This window comes from Pogona vitticeps, chromosome 15 (genome assembly GCF_051106095.1).
Source record: "Pogona vitticeps strain Pit_001003342236 chromosome 15, PviZW2.1, whole genome shotgun sequence".
Classification (NCBI taxonomy): domain Eukaryota; kingdom Metazoa; phylum Chordata; class Lepidosauria; order Squamata; family Agamidae; genus Pogona; species Pogona vitticeps.
Window position 1 is genome coordinate 12615352 of NC_135797.1, and position 24494 is coordinate 12639845.

Here is a 24494-nt window from a genome sequence, read left to right on the forward strand (position 1 = left end):
CCCCCTTTTCTGGTGGGAAGGAAAGGGAGCCGATTCATAAGAGGAGGTCAACCAGCTTCTTGGTGGTCAGGGTGGTTCAGGGACCGGCTGGGAGGGGGGGAGCCCGAGATCCTGGGGGCAGGGGAAGCCCCCCCAAACCCGGAGCGCCTGTCCTCCCCAGGCAGCAGCCCCTCCTCCCTCCCTCCCGGGGCCTCCCCTTTAAGCGCCCACGCAGGCGCACTCGCCTCCCTCCTTCCCTGCCTCCTCGGGCCGGCGGGCGGGCGGGCAGGCGGGGCTCCGGCAGGGACAAAGGCGGGCGCACCGGGCGGAGCAGAGACGGGGCGCCCGGGGCCACGATCCCGCCCTTGCACGGAGGAAGAGGAGGAGGAGGAGAGGCCGAGGAAGGAAGGGGGAGGGAAGGAGGAAAGGGACCCCCCGGGACGAGAGTGCCTCTGAGCGTGGCCAGAGTGCAGCCGCCGCCCTTGGAAGTGCGGGGGTGGTCCCGATCCGGCGGCCCCCCAGGAGTTGGGCAGCAGCAGAGCCGAGCCCCCCACCGGCTGCCTCCTCTCCCTTCCATGGCTCGGGGGGCTCCGCTCCCCTCCGGGGCTTGACCTCCTCCTCCGGGCCCCGATCCGGCGCCCCTTCCTCCTCCTCCTCTTCCTCCTCCTCCGGCCACCATGAGCGTCCTGCCGGCGGCGGGGTCCCCCCCGGAGAGGAGGAGGAGCACCAGCATCATCACCGCCGCCGCATCATCATCCTCCTTCTCCGCATCATCCTCCGCCTCCACGGCCGGGCCGGGGGTCTCCTCCCTGGAGGGCCTCCCGCCGCTCCCCAAAGGCCTGAGCGGGATCCTGCACTCCAGCGGCGGCTCCTGGAGGGAGATCGAGAAGGTCTACAGCAAGAAGACCCGCATCCAGGCCGACCTCCGACGGGATCGGGACCGGGATCGGGACCGGGAGGAAGAGGAGGAGGAGGAGGAAGAAGAGGGGGGGAGGAGGAGGAGGAGGCGAGCCCCCCCCAGGCCGGCCAACCTCGACGCCGCCCTCGCCCTCCTCCGCAAGGAGATGGTAAGGAGGGACAGCCCCCCCCAGGGAGGGATGGGAGGGGATGGGGTGGGTGGGAATCATCCTCCTGATCCTCATCACCATCACCAGAGCTGGAAACGGGAGTCGAACCTCCAACCTCTTGAATGCACCGCTGGAAGGGGACCCGATAGGGATCATCCAGCTGGCACAGGGAGGATTCGAACTCTCCACTCCCCAAGCCAGCTGCCTCGATCGCTGAATTATCCAGCAGTTTCTAATTATCATCATCTTCAAAGGACAGAGCTGCGAAGGGGTCCTGTGGATCATTGAAACCTGCCAGCCCCTTGTCGAGGAGGCCCCCGGGCGGGAATCGAACTCCCAACCTCTGGCTTCGTATAGGCAGACACCTAAGCCTTGGGCCTTTTTTATCCCAGCCCGCTCCGCCAAGGGAAGCCATGGGTGCGGATTTCCCCACCGCGGAGCCATTGAACAAATAGCCCCCCACCAGGGTAACCAATTTGGTTGAGCGTCATCCGCAGAACCCCAAAATATTTGCCGTACAAAATGGGTCGTGCTTCAAGACACCCCCCCCACACACAACCCTTTACGGTTCCTCTGTCAGGGACTCGCCCCTCGCCCGCCTTGCAAAGCTGTTGTTTTGCTAAAACCGTCAAGCGCTCCCGACGGTGCAGAATTTGGCTTTGATCCTGGCTGCCGCTGAACGACGCAATATCCCTTCTTTAATGTTGTTTTTCGACCGGCTCAGGGGTTTGGCCCCTCTGGCCGCGGAGCAAGAGGTGAGGAGTTCGAGTTCCGCACCGGGCCTCCAGCTGCATGGGGCAACCCCAAAAGAAGGGAAGGGTTCCAGCCACATTCTCTACCTGAAAAAAAAAAACCTAAATCAGAATTGACTTGACAGCACGTGGATCTTATGAGTCTTGGTTGGGGGGACATAAGATTTGCATCACAAGGCGTAAAAATTAAGTTTTTTGGCTGGACGCAACCAATTCCTGGAGAACTCGAAGTGCGCTTTTTTTAGAGGGCCGTTCCCAGAGTCACCACTCAAAAAATCTGAAGCGTGCATGCCTACGGCGGCGCTAAACGATAAACGTAATAAGAAAAATGCTAAGGAAGGCATATGCGGGTCTCCTTGAAGGAAAAGTGGCCTCTTTATTTCTCTCATGGCCAGGAAGACACGAAAGGCCGTTGGAAAATTCTGCAGATTTAGGATATGTCGGAAAAGAGGAATTAGAAAAGATCATCCAGTGGAAGGAGGTCTCACGGGAGAACAAGCTCAAGATCATCCACGCGCTTGTGCTTCTTTCCGGTCACCACGTACGGGTGTCAAAGCAGGACGGTTGAGAAAGCCGGCGGGGAAATGCGTGAATTTGTTCGACAGGCGGTGCTGCCAAAGAGTTTTGCAGATCACGCAGGACGCTGCCAGAAAAGACCGAGAAAAAGGGGTGCCGAGATCAAACTGATCCGGAGCGCTCTCTGGAGGCAAAAAAATGTGGAAAGTGAGGCTGTGCTCCTCTGGGCACCTCGCGAGAAGGCAGGATGCTCTGGAGAAGACCCAGCTGGCTGGGAAAGGTGGAAAGCAGCAGGAGAAGAGGAAGAGACTATGTGCGATGGACAGACTGCCTAAAGGAAGCCACAGGCTTGAGTTTACAGGAGCTGCGGCTGAGGATAGGAGATTTTGGAGATCATTCCTTCAGAACCACAGTAGAAAGACACGGTTCCGTAAATTGCCTCAAACTCGAATCCGAGACAAGGGGAACCGGAAGCATCACACGTCCCGTTTTGTGGGGTGGAGAGGTTTAAAGACGAGGACCCTCAGGGCTGTGAAGCTGCCGGTTCCTGAGGATGTGGAGAAGGCTCTCCTTTCCCAAAAGGTCTCCTCTTCGGATCGTGACCGACCCCCTCTGGTCCTGAAACCCTTTAACCCCAAGGCTTCCTGCTGACCCCATTCAGATTTAAGCTTTTCCGAGGATCTGAATTGCGCTAACGAGAACCTGTTGTAGGTAAAATGCACTCTTAAGAGCGCTTGAACTTCCCGGGACCAAAATGACGGTTGTTTTGGGGCCGTCAAGTCACCTCCGAGGGACTGCCAACATTTCCTATAATCCACGACCCTGTTCAGCTCTTTCAAACTCGTGGCTTCCTTGAGCGAGTCCGTCCATTTCGTATGGGGGTCTTCCTCTTTTCCTGCTGCCTTCAGCTTTTCTTAGCATTATTGTCTTTTCTAGAGAATCCTGCCTTCTCATGAGGTGCCCCGAGGAAGACGGCCTCTGTTTCATAACTTTTGCCTCTAGAGAAAATTCGGGCTCAGTTGGATCCGGGGACCCACTCGTTTGTCATTCTAACGGTCTCAAGTTCTCCATTGACTGCTTCTAAAAGCGGACGGTCGTCAAAAATGCTCCCCGTCCAGCAGGGGGCAGCAGAGTACTTTCAAACTGTGCATCAACAGCCACATTTGCACAAACCCAGGATAATTACCCCAAATTCGCTTTTTGCCAGGGAAGACTTGCTTTTAATTTAGCCATGATTTGATGAGGATTATGACATCATCCCTGTTGCATACATGGGATTTCAGCCACTGTGAAGTGCCTTGTTGGAAAACTTCATGGAATGAGTATTTCCATAAGTTTACAGAAGTTGGGTGAAATTGGCAAAATGGCTGAAATCCTACTGCTTAGCCTAGCAAGTTACACTAAAGTAGGCTCGTTGAATCATGGGGGAAGCTGATGAGGCATCTCCTCTATCAGCACCGTTGCTTCAAATGCGCCTACTCGTAATTGTGAGTTGCTTTACTGCAGTAAGTTTACAACTACAGTGGCGCCTCGCTAGACAGTTACTCCGCATGACAGTTTTTTCGCTAGACATTGACTTTTTGCGATCGCTATAACAATTCGCAAAACAGTGATTCCTATGGGGTAATTTCGCTGGACGATGTTTGGTCCCTGCTTCGCAAACCGATTTTTGCTAGATGACGATTTTGACAGCTTCCTCTGCGCTCGCAAAACGGGTGTTTTCGGGACCTAAGTTTTGCAAGACAGCTATTTAAACAGCTGATTGGCAGTTCGCAAAGCGGCTTTCCTATGGCCGATCTTCGCTAGACAACAACGATTCTTCCCCATTGGAACGCATTAAACAGGTTTCAATGCATTCCAATGGGGAAATGCTTTTTGCTAGACGATGATTTCGCTAAACAGCAATTTCAGTGGAACTGGTTATCATCGTCTAGCGAGGCATCACTGTACAGTAAAGTCGGCCCCTTTGAATCCATTGAACTTTCGGAGGCATTGACTCAAGAAGTCCCCTCTGATCCAGTGGGCCTACTCTAGTGCAACTTGCTGTCCGAAGCCACAGAATTTCAGCCGTTCTGTCTTTTCAGTGAGAAGAATGCACAGCCCCTTGAAAACTTATTTATTTTATTAAAACATATTTTTTTTACCCCACCTTACTCCTAAAAAAAAAAAAAAAAAAAGGACTTCGGGCGTAACAGATTTTTCTTTACAGCTTTTATTTCTGTTTCGAATCACAGCAGCTGCTTCTCCTTTTCTGTCGCTCACAACCGTTTCTCGGCCGTAATGTCGACATTATGGGCCCTCCAGACGGTTTCCTTCAAAGTCCTTCAGCATCCGCTCTGTAAAGAGACATCATCATAAGGCGGGGGTGTGTGACTGTGCATTGTGTTGCCATTTTTTAATATGTTAGATTCCAAAAACTATATTTTCACAATTGTTTTTATCTCTAGTCTTTCGGTAGTATGTGCCGTTGGACGATGATAAAGTTATCGTCTAGCGTTGTGTCGTCTTGAAAAACTTGTGACTAATTTCACCTCCGTATCTAATGAGTGGTCTCTGACATTTCCTGGAACGGGTAAATTTGTGCCGTTTTTCCTCTTTTTTTGAGAGAGAGAGAGTCTGTCCCAACACCTCTCTAACTAAGCAGCTTTTTTATTTCTCTTCAGTGCAGTGGCTTCCTTGCTTAGCTAGCTTTTTATTGACGAAAATGGGAATCTGTTGCCAGCAAGTTGATTGCAGATAAATCTATATGGTCTTCAAGACCTTTTCCGTTCGCTGAAGTGGCCAGAAGAGGCTGCGGCCAATCTTTGCTTCGCTTTTGCATGCCATGCAGTCCTGCTGAAGTGCATTCGGTGAAGACCCTCTTGGTTTTTCAAGGACTTTCTTCAAGCCCTTGAAACCTCTCAAGATAAAAAGGGCAGTTTAATCTGTTCAATTGTCTCACCTTTTTCTTTTTTTTGAGGGCCCCTCAAAATCAGTAGACTCAAGAGCTTGAATCAATCCTCTCCTTAAAGCAAGCTATTTATTATTATTATTATTATTATTATTATTATTATTATTATTATTATTATTATTATTATTATTATTACTTTTACTACTACTACTATTACTACTACTATTACTACTACTACTACTACTACTGATGAATCTGTTTCACGGTGATCGCGAAACGATGTTTTAAATGGGCTTTTTTCACTTTGCGATGATCGGTTCCCTGCTTCGGGAACCGATTCTTCGCATTACGACGATCAAAACAGCTGATCGTCGGGTTTTCAAAATGGCCGCCGGGTGCTCAAAATGGCTCCCCGCTGTGTTTTTGGACGGATTCCTCGCTCTACAGGCACCGAAAATGGCCGCCCCTATGGAGGATCTTTGCTGGACGGTGAGTTTTTCAGCCCATTGGAACGCATTGAACGGTTTTCAATGCGTTTCAATGGGCTTTTTTATTTCGCCTTACGACGTTTTCGCTCTACAGTGATTTTGCTGGAACGAATTAACGTCATTAATCGAGGCACCACTGTACTACTATTAAAATGGAGGCCCTCGTCGTTTGCCGTGTCAGAAATCTGAAAGATAATTTCCCCTTCAAACATTGTAGGCTGGGGAGAGGGTGAAACACAACTGTGTGAGGGAGGGGGGTCGCGTTGTGAATGTACTGCACACCAAGGCACCGTGTAATATCTATAGCTATAATATCTGTAATCTTAGATCAGCAGAGCTGGAAGGGTCCCCCCAAAGGTCATCCAGTCCAGCCCTGTCAAGGAGGCCCGGTGGGGGGATTTGAACTCCCCACCTCTGGCTCTGCAGCCAAAGATCTAAACCCCTGAGCTAGATATGCTGTGCCTTTTGATCCTTTCCAAGGTTTTCCCTCGTCGATCCATCGGAAGGCGCTGTCAGGGTTTGGACCTCGGATATTCTCCTTACGGGTCGGATTCCCTGCCGCTCACCTGTGGCCGTTGTTCCGAATGAAACCCATCTAAGATTCCAGTCCTCATCGTTCAAGTACGATGGTGGAACAAAAGCTCCCCCCAAAAGGCTGGTGCTTCTGTGCTGAGCGCATGACCCCACCCTGGCTAAAATACAGGAGGGCCGCCATATCCACGGGATCGGGACCCGCTGCTTCACTTATCCACGATCTTTAAAATATTAAAAGAAAAATCCCAGAAGGACACCTTTCCTCAATAGGAGGTTGCCTGAAGTGGCCATTAGAGGGAGCCAGAGAGCATGCGATGTAGAGCTAAGATCATGGCGTTTGCGATTATCCGTGTTTTTCAGCATCCGCGAGGGACTTGAAACCGATCCCCCGCGGATCCCCGAGGCCCTGCCGTAGCTTTGATACAGGAGTGTTCCCTCCCGTTCGTGGGGCTTGACCCTCAGATGTGGATCGGAAGGGGGCTCGGAGTCGCCTTTTTCTGCGCAGCCCGATTCAGTGGCCAACCGGACTGAGTCCTGGCCGAGCTGAACCCCGACCCTTTCCCCCTTTGTTCCCGTTGCAGGTGGGTCTTCGCCAGCTGGATATGTCCCTCTTGTGCCAGCTGTGGTCCTTGTACGAGTCCATCCAGGAGTACAAAGGCCTTTTCCAAGACATGTCTTCCTCGCTTCACTCGGAAGGGAGCTTGGCGGCCGAGAACGGCTTTTCGGACGAGGAGGAAGAATTCGAACTCGACCCCCTCAGCCCCGACGGCCCCAAGGAGAGCCCCTTCGGCCCCCGCCTCCGCCTGCTCCAGCCGCAGAACTCCCGCGACCAGTGGCTGCAAGATTCCTTCCACATCACCATCTGAGCCGGCCTCCGGCTGGCATCTCTTCCCTTTGCACGTCGGGACGCGAGGACAAACTCTTTTGAGTTTTGACAGATTTTTTTGTCAATGATTTCACACACACGCACCCCGCTTGGCAGGGAGCATGAGGGTGTAACGGGGGTGCGTCAGTGTTGACGGGATGCGCCTCGGTTTTATAACGCCCTTGAGAAAGAGGGTCCCTTCCGAACCGTACGGATTTGCACTCGGTTCTGGACGAATCCCTAACCTTGGAAGAATTTGCAGGCTTTCCTTCTGCTTTCTCCCCCCCAAGAGAAGCAAAGGGAGAAACGCCGCCGGCTTTTTGTCTTGCAAAGTTTGTACAGTCACCAAACTACTCTGGGGGGAACTGGATTTTTGGGGGCAGAAAGGTGTGGATGTTTGAATGAAGCTGCCCCTTTTGTGTGTGTGTGTGTGTGTGTGTGTGAAAAGCTGCAATTCTGTTGCTCGATGGTCAAAAACATTCAGCTACGGAGACCAGGTTGACCCTCGTTGGTTGACGGTCGAGGAACCTCATCGGGTCGGTCTCCATCTTTCCCCCCGCTTTTCCCTTCCATGCAAAACTTAGGGTAGGAGACGAGAGACCTGCATCTCATCCTACCTCCAAAGGGGTAAAGGATCAGCTTGGGGTGGGACCTTGTGATTCCGAGAAACCCACCACTTGAAGGATTTGGGAATCCATTTGTCTGGGAAAGTAACACATCTTAGCATTTTTTAAAAAAAATTTGCATGCCAAAATACTCTGGTTTTTTGTGCGGAAACGTGTCCAGAAATGGCTGGATAGGGAGACCCGAGGACCCCTCCCCATCCTCTTGGATAGAGCCGGGGGAAATTAATTGCCATTCATGGGGTGAAATGAATTCTAAGGTCCAACTTAGCAAAAAGTCTTGTCCTAGGTTTCTCTTCAGGCCAGCCCCCCCCTCAGCTCAGACCCTTGAGGACTAGCACCTTGCTTTTTCTCTTTTGTAAGCTTTGTATGCACGATGCTCCGGGTTTGATCCTCGGCGCCTGTCCAGAATCCCGGAGAATCGCTCCCTGCTAGAAGAGGTAGGGGAGTCTGCCGATTTGTAGTTTTAAACTCCTAAATCTGCCCGTTTCTACAGATGGGAATGAGTGCGAATCTTGTCTCATTCTGGGGCGGCTCCTTCTGCTTTCCCGAAGGCTGAGCGTACGACCCCTTGCCACCCCGCATCTTGCCCCCCCCACACACACCCCTCCTGCAGGGTGGTGTTGCTGGATAGAAGCTCTGCCGTGCAAATAAGCTGGCGTGCAAGATTTTTTCTGGGCAGAGTTGCATCGGCCGGATTAATTATTAGTGCCTACCTTTAAAAACAAAAAGGCCTCTTTGAAATATGTAACTGTAAATGAGTTTTTAAAAATGTTTATTTTCGAAGGCCCTGAAATTTCAGGGGTTTGGGGGGGGAAGAAGGGGTGGGTCTCACTTCTCCCCTGTCGGCCCCGAATTTTCGAACCTGGGCACAAAGCTTGGAGAACTAATTAATATATTGGTGCTGTGGGGTGTTTTGTGATGGGCCACCTCCACAAGGACACTTGTGAATCCTGGCAATAAAATGTCTCGCCCTCTTAACCCAGGTGTATCCAGCTGCATTTCTTTCCGTCCTGCAAGGATACGGAGGTTTGAGACTCACAGAAATCTTCATCATGGGCAAAAAGGTGCTGTGACACTTGAAACTCTGCATGTTTGTACATCAGAACTGGACAGCAATGTCTGCATAAACCCATCGCTGGTCTCTGGGGAGCTATTCTTGTTATCATATCTTCCTGCAAAAAAAAAAAAAGAGAGAGAGAGGACTCCCTTATCCGCGGGATCAATATCTGCTGATTCACTGATCCACGGTCTGAAAATATTAAAAGAAAAACCTTAATAACCTAGAAACTTCACATTTCTAAAGGTGAAGTTACCAGAACTGGCCACTAGAAGGAGCCAGAAGCCATTCTATGATTGTAGAGCTCTAGCTACTATTATAATTGTGTTGGCTATAATCCGCATTTTTCAGACCTGAGTTCGAATCCCGATTCAGCCATTGAAACAGATCCTTTTCCTGGTATTTAGAGAGAGAGAAAAAAATTGAGAAGGCTGCCAAAGGTCAGCCCTACAAGCGAGTACTCGGTCAGTGGGAGAGCCAGCGAGCCGCGCAGGGCGAGGAAAAGCTGGGAATGGCCCTCCTAAACCCATCTGGCCAGCCCCACCTCAGCAGGAGGGCTAGAAACCTGTGTTTCAATTTTGTTTCTTCAATTAACGAACGCACACTGAAAAACTGGGCCTTGGTAAGTTGGAGCGGGAAGGTCTTGGGTTCGATCTCTAGTGGTCTCCAGTTAGAAGGACCAGCTAATCCCCCCCCCCCGCCCTCAGCTAACAATTCCCATCCGAACTTCTTTCTGAGCTTTTGGTGCACGCTGTTTTCCTTTTCCCTCCTCATCTTCCTTTCCTTTTGTGTCGTGTATTTTTATAAGGATGGTGGTTAGGCAAGAGTCTCTGGAAGCAGGTATTAATCAACCGGTCAACGAGGCAGAAGGCTAAGAAGGACTGATTGCTACAGGGTAATCAATCAATCAGTCAATCAATCAATCAATCAATCAATCAATCAATCAATCAATCAGAGGACTAAACACTGCCTTCCTCCCACAAGGACAAACTCAACTGAATGGGCACCACACACCCCCAAAGCTTCCGATCAACAGCTCTTGCTTAGAAAAGTCACAGATTTAGCGGTTTCGTCTTTCAAAATCTTGGTATGTGGCTTATTTTCGTTTTCGCACTGAATCTAGAACCAAATGACTCACACTTCAAAAGAAATAAATACAGGGAAGAAGCCTATCTGCCTACATCCTGTGATGACTTAGCTAGGAATGAGGCTGGCCTGGAGAATGCACTCTGCACATGGTCAAAGACTGGCTGGTTTGTTATTTTCCTTGGCTTAATCTCTTTATTTCCGAATTTTGCAGACTGCCATTCATTCTAGCGTCTTCTGAGGAGGAAACCAGCTAAAATCAGAGGTATTGTGGAACCAGGTAGAATCATCGGGGTTCATTCAGTTGCTTGCCACCCCATCGGTTTCTTCACTCCATATCCCATCGTCCTCCCCATAAAGCGATGGACAGTATTTTTTAAAAATCAGAATATTGAAAAGTATTATTATTCAAAAATGTGAGGCAGAGCCAAGAACCGACAAAGCCACACAAATGGTTGTGATGATTATTGTAATAGCATCAGGGATCAGAACATACCGTTGAAACACCCGGTGACTTAAGATCCAGTGTTTCTGAAGGCAAGGAACCACCCTGAAAAAGGCCATCCCCTTGTTCTCACAAACACACACCGTTGTTGACAATACAGTGGTGCCTCGCTTAACGATTGCCCCGCTCTACGATAAAATCGCTGTATGATTAGGGAATTAACGTTGTTAAGCGAGGCACCACTGTATTTGGAAGAGGGAGTTGTTTTAAAATTGTGAGGAACACGGAGTATGCATGAGGATCGACATCTCCCTTGGAAACAGCCAAGGCGCGACATCTTTAAAGGGTCTACTTCTGCAAATCCATTTCTGGTGTCCTTTCCTATCCGTTCTGGGGCCTCCGAGCCACGGAAAATCCCTCCGGAGCCACGTGGAGCCTCGTGGCCGCATTTTGCCCGTTGTTTCATGGAACAGCCCGGTTGGTTAGGTGGAGCTGTTCCTCCACGTGGCTGCGAGCCGAGGAGACCTTTAGGGCGTGAAGGATAAAGAAGACTAAAAACTTCCAGATTGTCTTCAAGGGCTGCCCCACGTGCGGCGCTTTGCAGTAGTCCAACCAGGACGCGCTCCCCCAAGCCTCAGCCACCGGGTTTCCTGCACCCGGTGGCGCTTCGGAGGGGCTGGGCAGCTGCCTTGTGCAAAGGTGAACGACAAAGCTACTCTGCACATGCTCAGAGGCACCGTGACTTTTGCAAGCATGCTGTCAGAACGCCTCCCCAAGCAAACCAGCCTTCTGAGCTAAGTCTCTCTCTCTCTCTCTCTCTCTCTCTCTCTCTCTCACACACACACACACACACACACACACACATGCACACAGAGTTTGTTCCTCTTTTTCCTGTTTGCAAGGCGGCCGGAATCTGTCTGGGTTTTAGATCGGCTCAACAATGGGTCTGCCCCGGTTTCCTGCTTCCGACAATTCTTGCCGTGGCCGAGCAACCTCGGACGTCCGCGTCCTCCTTCCCCGTGGGGGTTCCACACGTCCCCGGGCGGCTGCTTTCCTCCGATCCCACGGAAACCCGCAGCTCAGAGGCGAAGGATCCCTTTTCAAGAGTGAGCTAGGCCGACCTCTCAGTGGAACGTCGGCTGAAACTGGGGACGAAGAACTGGTTTCAAGAGTTCTGTGTGGCTACCGAAACTGACACGCAGTTGGTCTTTTTAAAGCATGGACTGCAGAGGTCTAAACGTTTTTGATCCTGCCTGCCAGAAGTCTGACAATTCTTTAAGCTGCACAGTAGAAGCGACAGGATTCGCATAGCTGAATAGCTTCAAGTTCTGCAGAGTAGTTCACCCCCTTTTTCTCATCCACTGGCGCTTACTGTCCCCAGGCTTCTGCGCATGCCTACACCAACGCCAGAGTTTTCTTGGTTGAGTAGGAGCTGCCTGGAGGCCCATGTACGTATTGCAACCTTTTCTGGATCAGATCTCTCTCCCTCCCCCCCAGTTTTTTTGGAACTGGATTGTTCCTTAAGGCGAAATATTGTGAAAGAGCCGCTTTGTGATACTTCTGAGGAAGGCTGCAGAACACGTGGCCGCCCGAGATCTGAGCAGATCAGAAAGAGCCGTCATTTTGCGAGACAGAAACAAAAACAAAAAACCGTCCACAAAAACTTCAAAGGAAATTTTGAAGCCTTGTCTGGAATTTCGCTCGCTGGAGCCGACGTTTAGGCCACAGAGTAATCTTCAAGCCATCTGGGGTTTATTTAGTGAGTTATTCCATTTACTTCTTGAGTTTGTTTATCGCCTAATAACCAAGGTCCTTGGGGGGGGGTTATGTTAAATCTCAGGCATGCTAAAGCTATAAACAATAAGAATTAAAAAATGGTGCTCAATGGAATAAAAGGTTCAATTGCTTACGATTGGACAGACCGAACAGCAAACTGAGACACACGGCTGCTTTCAACAACAGACTTCAGCAAACACTAGAGAGGGAATTAGAGCAGAGGCGGAACCTGGCAGGAGGGAACGATTGGTTAGTGCTGGATAGATTGGCAGTTACCCCAGCCGCACCTTTTTCTGGGCAGCATGCAAGTTTGGACAAAATTCCAACGCAGCGCTTCGGTGGAAGAGGGGGTCACCGCAGTTAAGGCTCTGCCTCTTTCTGCCACGCCTGCCTCGCCGCTTTTTGTAGGAACGCTGCTTTTCGTAGGAAAATACCCGGAAAAAAAAATCTGAATCAAAATTCAAAACTCGGCCGCCTTTCGTCCTGCAAAACTTGAGAGCCCACTCGGACAGCCTGCGTGCAGGGAGAAAAACTCAGCGCATGGACAAGGATTGGGGGGAAAAATTGCATTTTTTCGACATCAGGCTCCCAGAACGGTCCCAAGAAAGCCATTTCCCCAAGCTTTGGCAGGGGCCCCGTGAGTTTTCGGCCCGGCTCTGTGTAAAGGTGGATGTATCTGCTGCCCTTGAAGGGAGGGCACTATCCTCCTCCAGGGAATGGCACCTATCCCACCGGAGCACAGATCTCACGATTCCTTCCAAATGGAGCCACCGTTTTTACTGGTTTCAGGATCAGTCCCTCCCTCCTTGTCGGCCGGGAGTGATAAGTGACTGGACCAAGTCCGAAGGCGGAGTCGCCGCCTCCCCACACCATGGCGCTCGAGGCTTCTTGACCCACTTAAGAGTTTAAAACAAGGGATCTTTTCGACTTCCTTTTGCCCCCCGTGACTATCATCGCCCTGGGAGCGGCCCCCTCCGTTCCGCTGACTCAGCGTGAGCCGGGCTGAGTCACCCAGGAAAAGGATTCTGTTTGCCCCGGGGTGGAGCTTGGGCGAAAACTGTGTTGCAACGTTTTGAATTTCTCAAGAAGTCCGTCTAGCTAAGCTGCACGGCAGGAGTGCAGCGATTCCAATTCCCCAGATGAGCTTCAAATTCTTCAGATTAATTCCATCCCTTTTTTCTCCCCCTCCCTTCATCCACTGGCACTTACAGGCTCCATAACCCACCAGGAATCAGGAGGAGGAGAAAGAACGACAGGTTCCTTGCTTACCGTTGAACAGCTCAAACAGCAAACGGACCAACGTGACTGCTTTCAGCGACAGACTCTAGAGAGGGGAAAAGCTCTCAGCAGAGAGGCGGGTCTCTCTTTGAAATTAGAGGCAGGGAAGGAATGATTGGTTATTGCCGGACAGATTGACAGCCGCCCCAGACTGAGACTGCATTTGGAAAAAAACGCAACTGTATTCTTAACATAACAGACCTCGAAAGCCTTCTTTGCAAAAAAAAAAAAATAATAATAATGGGTGAGACACTCGACTAACAATATCCTTCTAATCATATTCCCAGGTTATAAAGACAAGGCCCGACTTGTCTGTTGTTTTTTTTAAAAAAACTGGTGTGTCAGCCCCTTTGAGAACTTTTCCACAGGGTAGATGATGTCATGAGGATGATTGCCACAGCCATCACCAATCGATATAAAAATAGGTAAGATGACATCTTCCGTAGCATGAGTTTCCATTTATTGGGAAGATGGTGCAAGCTTTTGGCTCACACAGCATTCTTTAAAGTGGAAGCTGAGTGTTTTCACGAAATTAGCCTGGAGTGGCAGATCACAAACAATGATGATTTTTAAAAGATTAATTCCAGTTTCCAACACGCAATATATCCTCTGAACTTTTCAGGGGAACTGTCTAAATGCCACCAACCTGATAAAAAGTATTCACGTTCCTGTTAAAAGAGAGAATAGGCTAAAAGCACCTCATTAAAAATGTTTAGGCTCTACTTTTGGTGACCCTCATGAGGCAGGGAGTTCCATCCATCGCCAGAGACCAAGTCAAATGGAAATAACGCCCCACCCACTTTTCTGGGATTCATGGCAACAGAAGATGCGATCATGAGATTCCAGGGAGCATACTGAAGTCCGCTTAGAGACCACACACACACACAAACACACAATTAAATTCCTCTAGTTGTGCAGCAGAAGTGCAAGGAGGGATTCGCAGAGCGGAATAGCTTAGAGTTCCCCAAAGTATTCCCCCCCCCTTTCCCCCTTTCATCAACTGGCCCTTACAGTCTCAAGAACTCGATCAGAGACGTTTGTAAGTGGAACGATAAAAGGTTTCATTACTTACAATTTAACAGATCAACAGCAAACAGAGAAACATGAACGCTGTGAACAACTAACCTCAACAGACTCCCTGCTTCCAATACATAAAAGAGACTTTCCGCAAGTTTATTTTAAAAAAAAACCTATATATTTTAATTTGTGCAAAAATAACATATATTAATAATAAATTAACACTTTTTTGAGGCTTTAATGTAAAATTGGACAGCCTTTAACATGTCTCAAGATTTTTTGCTGTGCCTTTACGGCCCCTTTGGAAATGTTTGCAATATCTGGCTTTCTAAAATCAAAGTAGTGGCATCCGAATACTTCAGTAAAAGCTATCGTCCTAAAGCTGCAGTATTAATTCCCACATCCACGCATGCCGCACCTAGTCATCTCACGACGGGCAACATGCTTTTCTGATCTACCTTTTGAAATTTAAAGCGTGAAAAGCAGATGCAAAATAGTTTGGACAGAAGACACCGCTGGAAAAAATAATATGTGGAAAAACATATGCATGTTTCAGTGCTGGGTTTGCAGCAACGGGGCAGAACGGTCGGCTGGCAAGGCGTGCGATTTGAAAAATGCCAATAAAACAGGTATACTTTAAAATAAAGGCAGAAAGAATGGCTTTCAAAAAACAGTCCAAACGGAGTTCATAACTGGTAGAAAAAGGAAGTGGATAAAGGAAGCATTTTCAGAGCTGACGTTTGCCTCCCTAAATATAGTGCTCAAAATAAAAAGGACCCTAGTGCGAATTCAGGAACCGGTTGCAAAACAGGATGGCCGTAACAGGATCTGTTGGTTGTACACCAGCTGAAATCCCCCCCCCCCAAATTGTTTGTGGCCGAAGATTCGGGGCAGGCACCGCGGAGTAGAGTCCTGGGCTCCCCGAGGCTGTTTGGACGGTCCCCCCTGTTCTTCCTCGGCCCCCCTTGTTTTCTTGCCACCCCTCCAAAAAAATAAAATAATAATTGCAGGTCCAGGAAATCTCTAGGAGGGGTGATTTCCTTTGCAAACAGATCAGCGGCCTTCTCCTTCTGTTTAACACCTAAAAATTTGGTAATCGTCTTCCCCCCCCCCCCAAAAAAAGCAGAACTAGACTTCAAGCTACTTCTGGTTTCATGGTTTCCCCACTATCACCGCGGCCACGTGTTGTGAATTTTCCCGTGGCCCCGGAAAACAGGCCGCCTTTTCCCGGAGGCCGATCCCTGCAGAAATCTTGGATTTCGGATTTATTATTATTATTATTATTTGCAAAAATAATTCGTTATTTGGTGGCATCTTATTTTAGGACCCATTCTGACCCTCCGGGGAGCCTCAGGGTGGCGGGCGTCCTGTCATTTCGCGGCTAAATTTGGGGTGGCAAGTTTCCATGAGCCGCAGCAGCATCCTCCACCCGGGGATGATGCTGGAATCTGTGACCGGATCGGTTTACAGGGTGTTTTATTTATACCAGGATGAGGAAGAAGGCAGGCATGCGAAGGGGGTGGGGAGGCGTATTTGGGGGGGGGACCCCGGCCAGGACGGCGGAGGAGGTCAAGGCAGGAAGACAACGCGGGGTAGTGGTTAGAGCATTTCAGGATGGGAAGACTCGATTCCGGTTCCTGGGCTGATCGTTCTTCTCCCCCCCCCCCTCAGCCTCGCTCACCTCCCTCGCAGGACGGTTGTGAAGACTTTTTAAAATAAAATCAATATATGCTGGCTGGTGAGAACCCGGGAAAAAAACAAAACAGATCTGGCCTATGGGTACCCACCCCGAGGAAGAATAAAATCATAAACAAAGAATAAGGATGGATTAAGAAGGCATCGTCTTTATTTGTTTTTTTCCCCCCCAAAGTCTGGAATTTCGAGCTCAGGTTTCCGAGTTCTTGCATTTCCGGCGGTTTTCCACAGGAAAATATGGATTATTTATGGGGGTTCATATAAAGACACCTTTGCCAGGTTTCGAAAAGTCAGCTTGTCATAGGAAGTTGGTTATAAACAAAGGCAGGGGGAGGGAATGCCGGGACGAGAAGAGAGGATGATCTTTTTTGGGGGGACTACAGTTCCCAGCATCCCCCGGCCAGCAGAGCCGTCCAAAAATAAACGTCCCCCCAAGCTCTGGATTATTTGCTCCCTCTCCCCCCCCCAAAAAAGAAATCTCACACGCCTGAGGATTTAGGACGAAGTCCGGGAAGTCCTGAGGGGATGATAGATCTTATTTATTGATAATTTTAATTTTATGATTTCATATATTTTTATACTGTTCTGTTTTATTTTGTAAGCCGCCCTGAGCAGACATGGTCTAGAGGGGTGGGGTAAAAATCAAATAAATAAATAAAATAAAATAAATATCCCCTTGAAAAAGGAGCCCAAAAGCCTTGTTGGCATTTTCTTGTTTGTTCTTCCTAACAACCCTGCGAGGTAGGCCAGCCTCAGAGGTTTCCCCCCCCCACCGGAATAAATATACAATATATATATATATATACTGTATTTAATCCTGAGGAGGTGACTCAAGGATGAGGAAGATGGAGGCGGGGGGGGGGTTAGGAAGGGCTTCCTAGGGGCGAGAGGCATTCTGTACATGCTCAGAAGCCCGGCTCTGAGAGAAAGCCCTGTCCTGAGGAGGGAAAAAAAAGCCATTTCTGGATGAGGGGAGCCTCCTGAGGAGGGAAAGGAAGGCCCCCCCCTTTGAACCCTTCCTTCTCAGATAATTTTTTTTGTTTTAAAAAGTAACTTTTCCACTGGGAGAGAAACTTCTGCCTCCTTTCTTTCTCTCCCCCCCCCAATTCCCTCCCGTGCTTTATCAAGCCGCGGCGCTCTGTGCGCGCTCAGAGGCCCCCTCGCCGCCGCCGCCGCCGCCGCCGCCAAGGGGGAGGAAGAAAAGGGCGAGGCGCGCGCGGAGGGGGAGGGAGGAGGCGCGGGAGGAGAACAGCCCTCTCGGCTGTTCCTCCCTCCCTCCCTCCCTCCTCCCCGCCCCGCCCCGCCCGCTCCCCTTCCCTTCCCTTCCCTTCCGCGGGTTCGAGGCTGCGGCGCGGCGCTTCCTCGGGCCGCTCGCGTGGCGGAGAAAAGGCGGCTTCCCGGCTCGTTCTGTGGGGGGGGGGAGAAGAGAGAGGGTCCCGTCGGAGGGATGCGGGCCCGGCGGCGGCGGGGGCGGCGAGGAGGACCAGGACCCCGCTAAGAGCCCCCCCCCACGCACCCCCAGCCAAGCCAAGCCAAGCCATGAGCTCCGTCTGGAAGCGCCTCCAGCGGGTGGGCAAGCGGGCGGCCAAGTTCCACTTCGTGGCCTGTTACCAGGAGCTGGTGGTCGAGGGCACCAAGAAATGGTGAGGCGACGAGATTCCCCCCCACACACGCGGGGGGGGGGAGACGCGGGAGGGGGGGAAGCGGGCGCCTAGTGGTCGGAGCCCCCCCCACATCCCCTCCGCCCCCAGGGTTTGGGGAGGGTGGGGGGGTGTCCCGCCCGGGGAGGGCTTCTTTAGTCCTGAGCCCTTCGGTGAGACGGATGTGGGGGGGGGGGGTTGCCGCTCCTCTTCCTCCTCTTCCTCGGGGACGTCAGCAAAACGGCCCTGGGGGGGGAAGGCTCCTCCGGGCTCGCTCCCGCTTGCTCCGCCCCCCCAGGCCTGCCTCACGGGGCTGTCGTGCACCCAAAGGGAAGGGGGGGACGCCCACCTACTCACTCACTTTGGAGGGTGTGTGAAACGGGGGGGGGGAATATGCATGTAGTTAATAAGGGGTTGTCGCATGGGGGTGTAGGTCCTACTCACCAAGGGTGGCAAAGTGGGTTGTAAGTCCCAACTCATAAAAGGGTGGCAAAGCGGGGTATAAATGTAACAGATCAAGGGTGGTAAAGCGAGGTGTAAGTCTAACTGATCAAGGGTAGTAAAGTGGGGCATAAATGTAACTGATCAGGTGGCAAAGTGGGGTATAAATGTAACTGATCAAGGGTGGTAAAGCGAGGTGTAAGTCTAACTGATCAAGGGTAGTAAAGCGAGGTGTAAGTCTAACAGATCAAGGGTGGCAAAGCGGGGTATAAATGTAACTGATCAAGGGTGGCAAAGCGGGGTATAAATGTAACTGATCAAGGGTGGTAAATCGGGGTATAAATGTAACAGATCAAGGGTGGCAAAGTGGGGTATAAATGTAACTGATCAAGGGTGGCAAAGCGGGGTATAAATGTAACTGATCAAGGGTGGCAAAGTGGGGTATAAATGTAACTGATCAAGGGTGGCAAAGTGGGATATAAATGTAGCAGATCAAGGGTGGCAAAGTGGGGTATAAATGTAACTGATCAAGGGTGGCAAAGTGGGGTATAAATGTAACTGATCAAGGGTGGCAAAGTGGGGTATAAATGTAACAGATCACGAGTGGCAAAGTGGGGTATAAATGTAACTGATCAAGGGTGGTAAAGCGAGGTGTAAGTCTAACTGATCAGGGGTGGCAAAGCGGGGAATGTAACTCACAGGGTGGCAAAGTGGGGTACAAGTCCAACTCATAAAAGGTGGGAAAGTGGGGTATACACCTAACAAAGGGGGGGCCTCTGAACACAGGGCCAAAAGTAATGTTTAGTACATGTTTAGCACATGCTTCTTGGGGCGATCTTCCAGAACGGGCCCCCTCTCCTTCTCTCTGTGTTGGCTGCAATTGTGTGTTCATGGCACCGGGGGGGTGTGTGTGTCCTGTGTGCCTGGCTCTCTTCCTGACGACAACCCTGCGGGGTTGGTCTGCAGGACTTCCATCAAAGTCAAACCAGGGAGTTTTCTGGCCGGGTGGGACCTGGATTTCCCCACCCTCCGTCGCAATCTCTGGCGTCCCATCAGGTGTGTGTGTGTGGGGAGTGATTAATAACCCCCTAGTGCAAATGGGGGCATGGTGGTGGGGGTTTCCTTATAGAAGAGAAGCTTTAATTTGAATTTTGGGCCAAGCCACAGCGCCTCTTGAGTCCAGTGGGAGAGACCCCCCCCCCTGGCCTAAACTCTAGAAGGACGCTGGTCGACAGGGTCGAGATGATGAAAGAATATAGTTTTTAAAAACTTTTCCATCTTCTTATTTTACTCTGCCCTTTGCTGGAGATCACGAGGGCCGGAGCCTTGGGGTTTTATTTTTAGAAGAAGCGCCGCTGATCAGGGCTTTGTTTCCGGAAATTGTTTCGAGCGCAATTTCTTCTGTGGGATCTCCAGGCGGAGGTGGGAGAAGCCCCTTCCTCGGACCCCAGGAAGCCGGCAGCTGTAGGCTGGGTGGACCAATGGTTAGAGTCAACCTCGGGCAGCGTCTCGGGTCGGATCCAGAACTCGGGGCCAAGCTGGTGTTGAACTAAGAGGCTGATTCAGTCCTCTCGGTACAATCTATGGGCCAGCAAGGAAGTTGTGCATTTTTTAGAAAGTGATCACATAGGGGCGGGTCTTGCACACCAGGAAGTGATGAATTGACAGGAGGATATGTTTTTATTTGAAAAAAATAATAATTAGAGGTTGGGGGGGGGAAGAAATAAATTACCGCTTGGTGAGAGAAACAAAGCATGCCGAAACCCACAGCTCTGATGCACTGCGATTTCCCATCTATGGGTTTTATTTATTTCATGCGCTCCAGATACCGCTACGTTCTGAATTCCAGCTAGGTTTGGGTGGACGAAAAGAAGACTCGGAGTTTTAAAAATAACAGTCAAAGAAAATGTCAGCAAAAAGCTTTTGAAAATAAAAATTGCGGATTAAAAACTAATCTTAGATGATTTCCGAGGGGTTTGACGCCCGTTCGAACGGAGAGAAGTCTTGAAACTTTATAGAAAGCAAGGGCGCAAATACAGTATATAGGTTTTCTTTTATTCTTTTTTTTTTCCCCCTACGGGAAATAGTATTCTCGTTTAAATGGTGCCGTTGCTTTTCTGCCCTCCTGCAAGGACGGGACAACAGATTGTCAATTTTAATGCGTTTCGTTTGTTTTAAGATTTTTTTCCCCCCTTGCATTGAGAATTACGTAAGGCAGGTTGGCACCCTTGGGGGGGGGGGACTTTTTAAATTGTGGATCCTGTTTTATTTCCTTTTGCTGATTCTGTTCTTGAACCTGCTCCGAGCACTTTTTGCGGGGAGAGACAAATTTAACAAATGAAACAAACAGAAGGTACACCAGTCTTTATGGTTTTGCCAGTATTAAATGGGAGGGTTTATATTGCAGTAAGGAATAGAGCAGCTCATTCCCATAAAGATTATTTAAAAGTCAACACTGACTCTGCAGAAAAAAAGAGGGGAAACAGTGGGGCTGGGCAGAGCCGATTACCGTATTTTTCACTCCATAAGACGCACCAATTTTTAGGAGAAGAAAACAGGAAAATATAATCTGTTTTTGTCGCCCCATAAGACGCACAGACTTTCCACCCTCCTGTTTTGTGGGGAAAAAGGGTGTCTTATGGTGCGAAAAATATGGTAAATAAGTTCACGTCTCCCGGGAACTAATAAAGACATGCCGAGGCTATCTAGTCTGTCCCAATGGAAGGGTCGGAAACGTCTTCAAGGGCAGCCCCATATAAAGCACCCTGCAGTAGCCAAACCTACTTTACCAAAGGGTGGATTCGTATAGTAAGATTTAAATATCTTTTTTTGCACCAAGAAAGGGGTGGGATTTGATGATCTATATAGGGAAAGCCCCCCCCCAATTCCACAGTTCTGAAATGATGAGGATGATGTGGGAGGTGAGTGCTAATGGGGGGGGGAGATTCGGAAGACGGATTACATAAAGGGGGGGGGGGGGAATGGACCAAGCTGGTAGAGATGCCAGGTGTAAATGCAAAGAAGATCGAGAGAGATCCTACACCTGAATAACAGGTATAGTAAGGAAAGATCTAAAAGTTAGCGGAGGGCTAAATCGGTTTAAAGGATACCCAACGGATGAGACCAGTTGATCTGTAAGAGGAAGGTCGTGACACTGGAAGATGATAGTCCTCTGTAGTGTGGTATTCCCAGCTGCTCTGTGCGGAGGTGAGTGACGGGCAGCGAGTCAGCCAGCAAATAAATAAATAAATAAATTGACTGGCAATAAATAAATTGACTGCCGGGAAGGGTCGGCCCTGGATCAAATCCAGCCAGAAGGCTCTTTAGCACACACACACACACACACAAATTAACCAAAAAAAATTCTGTCCGACTTTGGAAAAACGTCCGGAGAAGAGCAGACGGGCCAGAAAAAAAGCCAGGAAAGATTTTTCTAGGATGTTCATCCGTCAGAGCGTTTCCAGGCTCACGGGCCTGGTTGATTTGCTGACCCTTCCCCGTCTCGAAGTTGTAGGTAGAGCCTGTTTTTGAATAGACTTATTCGAGATTTGCCTTTTTTTCCTTATAGACTAGGACCACCACCACCCCTTATCCGCAGGGGATCAGTGATCGAAGCTCCCCGCGGATGCTGAAAACAGCGGATAATAGCAAACGCGAGCCATAGCATCTTTAATTAGTTTAAATATTTTCAGACCGCAGACAACCGCAGATACCGATCCCCCCCGGATAGGGGGAGTCCCGCTGTAGATAAGCAGAGGCCGACCTGCTTAAGTTCCGAAGTTATGCACTCTGCACATGCTCAGGGAGGCTCTGAGGTTGCGGTGCAGGTTTTGGAGCTGCCAGGCTCTTCATTCAGGGTCTGTGGCTGGCGGGGGCGGGGGAAGCGGGAGCAAATTTGCCGGGCCGGCAACGCCTTACGAGTTGCATTCCTTCCCCTTTCCCCTCCGTCCAGGCGAGGGCCTTATAAGGGCCTCGGGAAAATGATAAATATTTAGTCACGGCAGAACTAAAAATGGAAGAGGGAGGGCAGAATCCCCGAGGTGTGTGGCCGGGGGGGAGGAGGCCGCCGGAATAAAAGCAAGAGGGTGGAAGAGGGGCTGTGAGTTGCTCAGGCAGGGGACCGACGATGTGGGAGTAGACTGTAGTCTCTGTCTTGGCGGGAGGGAGGGGGGCAGAATCCAGGGATCCTGACTCTCCCTAGGGCTTCTGCTCCTGTCCTTTCCATCCCATCTAATCCTCAGCCCCACCCTAGTTCTCATGACTTTGCAGGATCCGGCCTTGGCCATAAAAGCACGTGGGTGGTGGAAGGAGGAGGGCAGAACACCGGCAGGCCTGCAAGCCCTCCGTTTCTTTTTTTAGGGCATTTCAATTTCACTTGTTTATTTATTTTAAATGTCCTGGAGCTTAAACCAGCCTGAGAGTCTTTGCCTTCGGTTGGCTGGGGCTTAGAGGACGGCCTCCAGGGCCGAAGAGGGGACGAGGGTGCGAATTCTGCGCATGTTTAGCAACCTCCTCCCGATCCAGGGCCGTGTCCGACGACAACTCCCGTCGTGACTGGGGAGGATGGGGATTGTAGTCAGACGCAGCCGCAAGGCACCGAGTTAGACCACGCATTTCTGGTTCCTGTTTCGAGTGCTCTGGTTTCCCACGGATCGTGAAACACGAGAGACGTGGAACACAGATTGAGCATTGATTAACCTGAAAATAAATCTCGGATAGGACGGGAGGGGGCCCAGCGCCTTTTCTCAGAGCTTTTAAGTTCTTCCAGGATCTGGCCTCCTGCCTCCTCCATTTCCCCCCCACACCTCTTTGCCCCCCTTGGTTGGGTGTCCGTCCTGGTTTTCTGGCCGAAGGCAAAGCAACATCCACCGCCTAAGCTTCTCAGATGACTCGAAAAATGCCAAGGGTGGGGTATTGAGTTTCTTTACTCAGCCCAGATTAAACCCAGCACCTGCAGTAGACTTATGGGTCCCGGCTCCCCGGGGGGCTAAAATTAGCCTCTTTGGCCACCAGCCGGGAAGAACGAAAGATGCTTTGAGATGCAAGTGGATCCTGATCGAAACCGATCCCAAAACGCCCAGTGGGTAGGAATACCGGGGGGGTTGGTTAACAGAAACCCCCATATATCCCCGTTAGGATCTAAAACCTACTCTGTGTTGTCGGATGAGGTACGTGGACCGTTTTTCTGCAGAAACGTTTGGGCTGCTCTGTTTTTCTGCAGAAAACATTCCGTTTTTAGAAGAAAGAAAGAAAAAAATTAAGAAAGTTCGGACCCAACTACGAAGCCCAACATCCAGACGAGGCGACTGGAATGGACAGATCTGAAAATCCAAATTACTGTAATGGCGGCTTCTTGTCTTTTAGAGATGACACCCATCAGAAAACTGCATCTATTTATACGTGTCTCCCAGCGAAGGTCATGTTGTTAACGCGCGAACATGAGTATGTTAACAGTCGTCAGTTTCATAATTGCTCTCTTTAAAAACATTTTTAATTACTGAAAGGAAAACATAAGCTATTGAGCTGAAATGTTTTCAAAATATCTGCAAATATTGTAATGCAGTTTCCCCCCCCGAGGAAAATTCCAGATTCATTTAAACACACACTTAAGAGCATAATTAAGCTGCTGTTGTCGTGTAGAGTTTCCAGAGAGTAAGTCCTATGGAACTTCATGGGACTTGCTTCTGAGCAGAGGTGTGTATACTATAGGATTACACATTTTTTTAGAGTCACGTTAATTGGGACAAAAAATGCCTTTTACATCTGAAACGTTTCTATGGCATGTTTAGTTTATGAATTCCTGTTGTAGGTGGAAGGAAATGTGGGCTCCTCTGGACGGACTACGGTTCCTATCAGCCCCAGGTTGCATAGCCAGTGGATGATGGGAGTCGTTGTCCAGCAAGACTTGCCCCACTGCTCACCTACGCCAATATTTCAGTGCAGCTTTTGGCTATTAGAGAGTCATAGGGCCCGTAAAATCAGCGCAACGTAATGCCATTAGAAATTGGTACGTGAAATACAAATTGGAATTAAATGTGCTATCTTTGCGCTATGGTTCCCAGCCTCGGGACTACAACTCCCATAAATCCTGGCCTGTGAGGTGTAGGAGGTAAACCTGCCATCCACCTCAAGGCCAGGAAATTTACAGATGAAACTTTCCATGCTCAGTTTCACTCAGTTTTGTTTTTTTTCTCCTGCCAAGTTTAGACCGTCTGTTTTTCGCTTCAGGCTGGGTTTTCTGCTGCCCCGAATTTTGTACGTGCTTTAATGTGCCTCTTCAGATGCCTGCATTTTGGGGTGTATTTCTCGCCCCCCCCACCCAGTTCCTGCATCTTCCTCTGT

General features: G+C 49.9%; 2 protein-coding genes and 1 long non-coding RNA gene across 4 annotated transcripts in view; all 3 read left to right on the plus strand.

Annotated features, from left to right (window-relative positions):
- Positions 1-225: 225 nt before the first annotated feature.
- On the plus strand, positions 226-8695 carry FAM89B (family with sequence similarity 89 member B). The gene is made up of 2 exons (XM_020813388.3): positions 226-1046; positions 6808-8695. Exons 1-2 carry the CDS (start codon positions 657-659, stop codon positions 7090-7092), a joined length of 675 nt encoding a protein of 224 aa, XP_020669047.3. The 5' UTR covers positions 226-656; the 3' UTR covers positions 7093-8695.
- Positions 8696-17388: 8693 nt separating this feature from the next.
- Positions 17389-24494, plus strand: part of EHBP1L1 (EH domain binding protein 1 like 1) — a 33774-nt gene continuing 26668 nt past the window's right edge. For both annotated transcript variants that reach the window (XM_072984351.2, XM_072984352.2), the window contains exon 1: positions 17389-17714. In XM_072984351.2, the coding sequence (XP_072840452.2) occupies positions 17611-17714 (104 nt within the window). In that variant the 5' untranslated portion in view covers positions 17389-17610. The remainder of the gene's footprint in view (positions 17715-24494) is intronic.
- On the plus strand, positions 17922-21485 carry LOC144584946 (uncharacterized). The gene is made up of 2 exons (XR_013539442.1): positions 17922-18232; positions 18301-21485. It is a non-coding gene; the product is annotated as an uncharacterized LOC144584946 (long non-coding RNA).

Coding starts and splice junctions, on each gene's coding strand:
- FAM89B (XM_020813388.3), top strand. CDS start 657: ATGAGCGTCCTGCCGGCGGCGGGGTCCCCCCCGGAGAGGAGGAGGAGC. Junction 1,047..6,807: donor CCCTCCTCCGCAAGGAGATG/GTAAGGAGGGAC, acceptor TTCCCGTTGCAG/GTGGGTCTTCGCCAGCTGGA.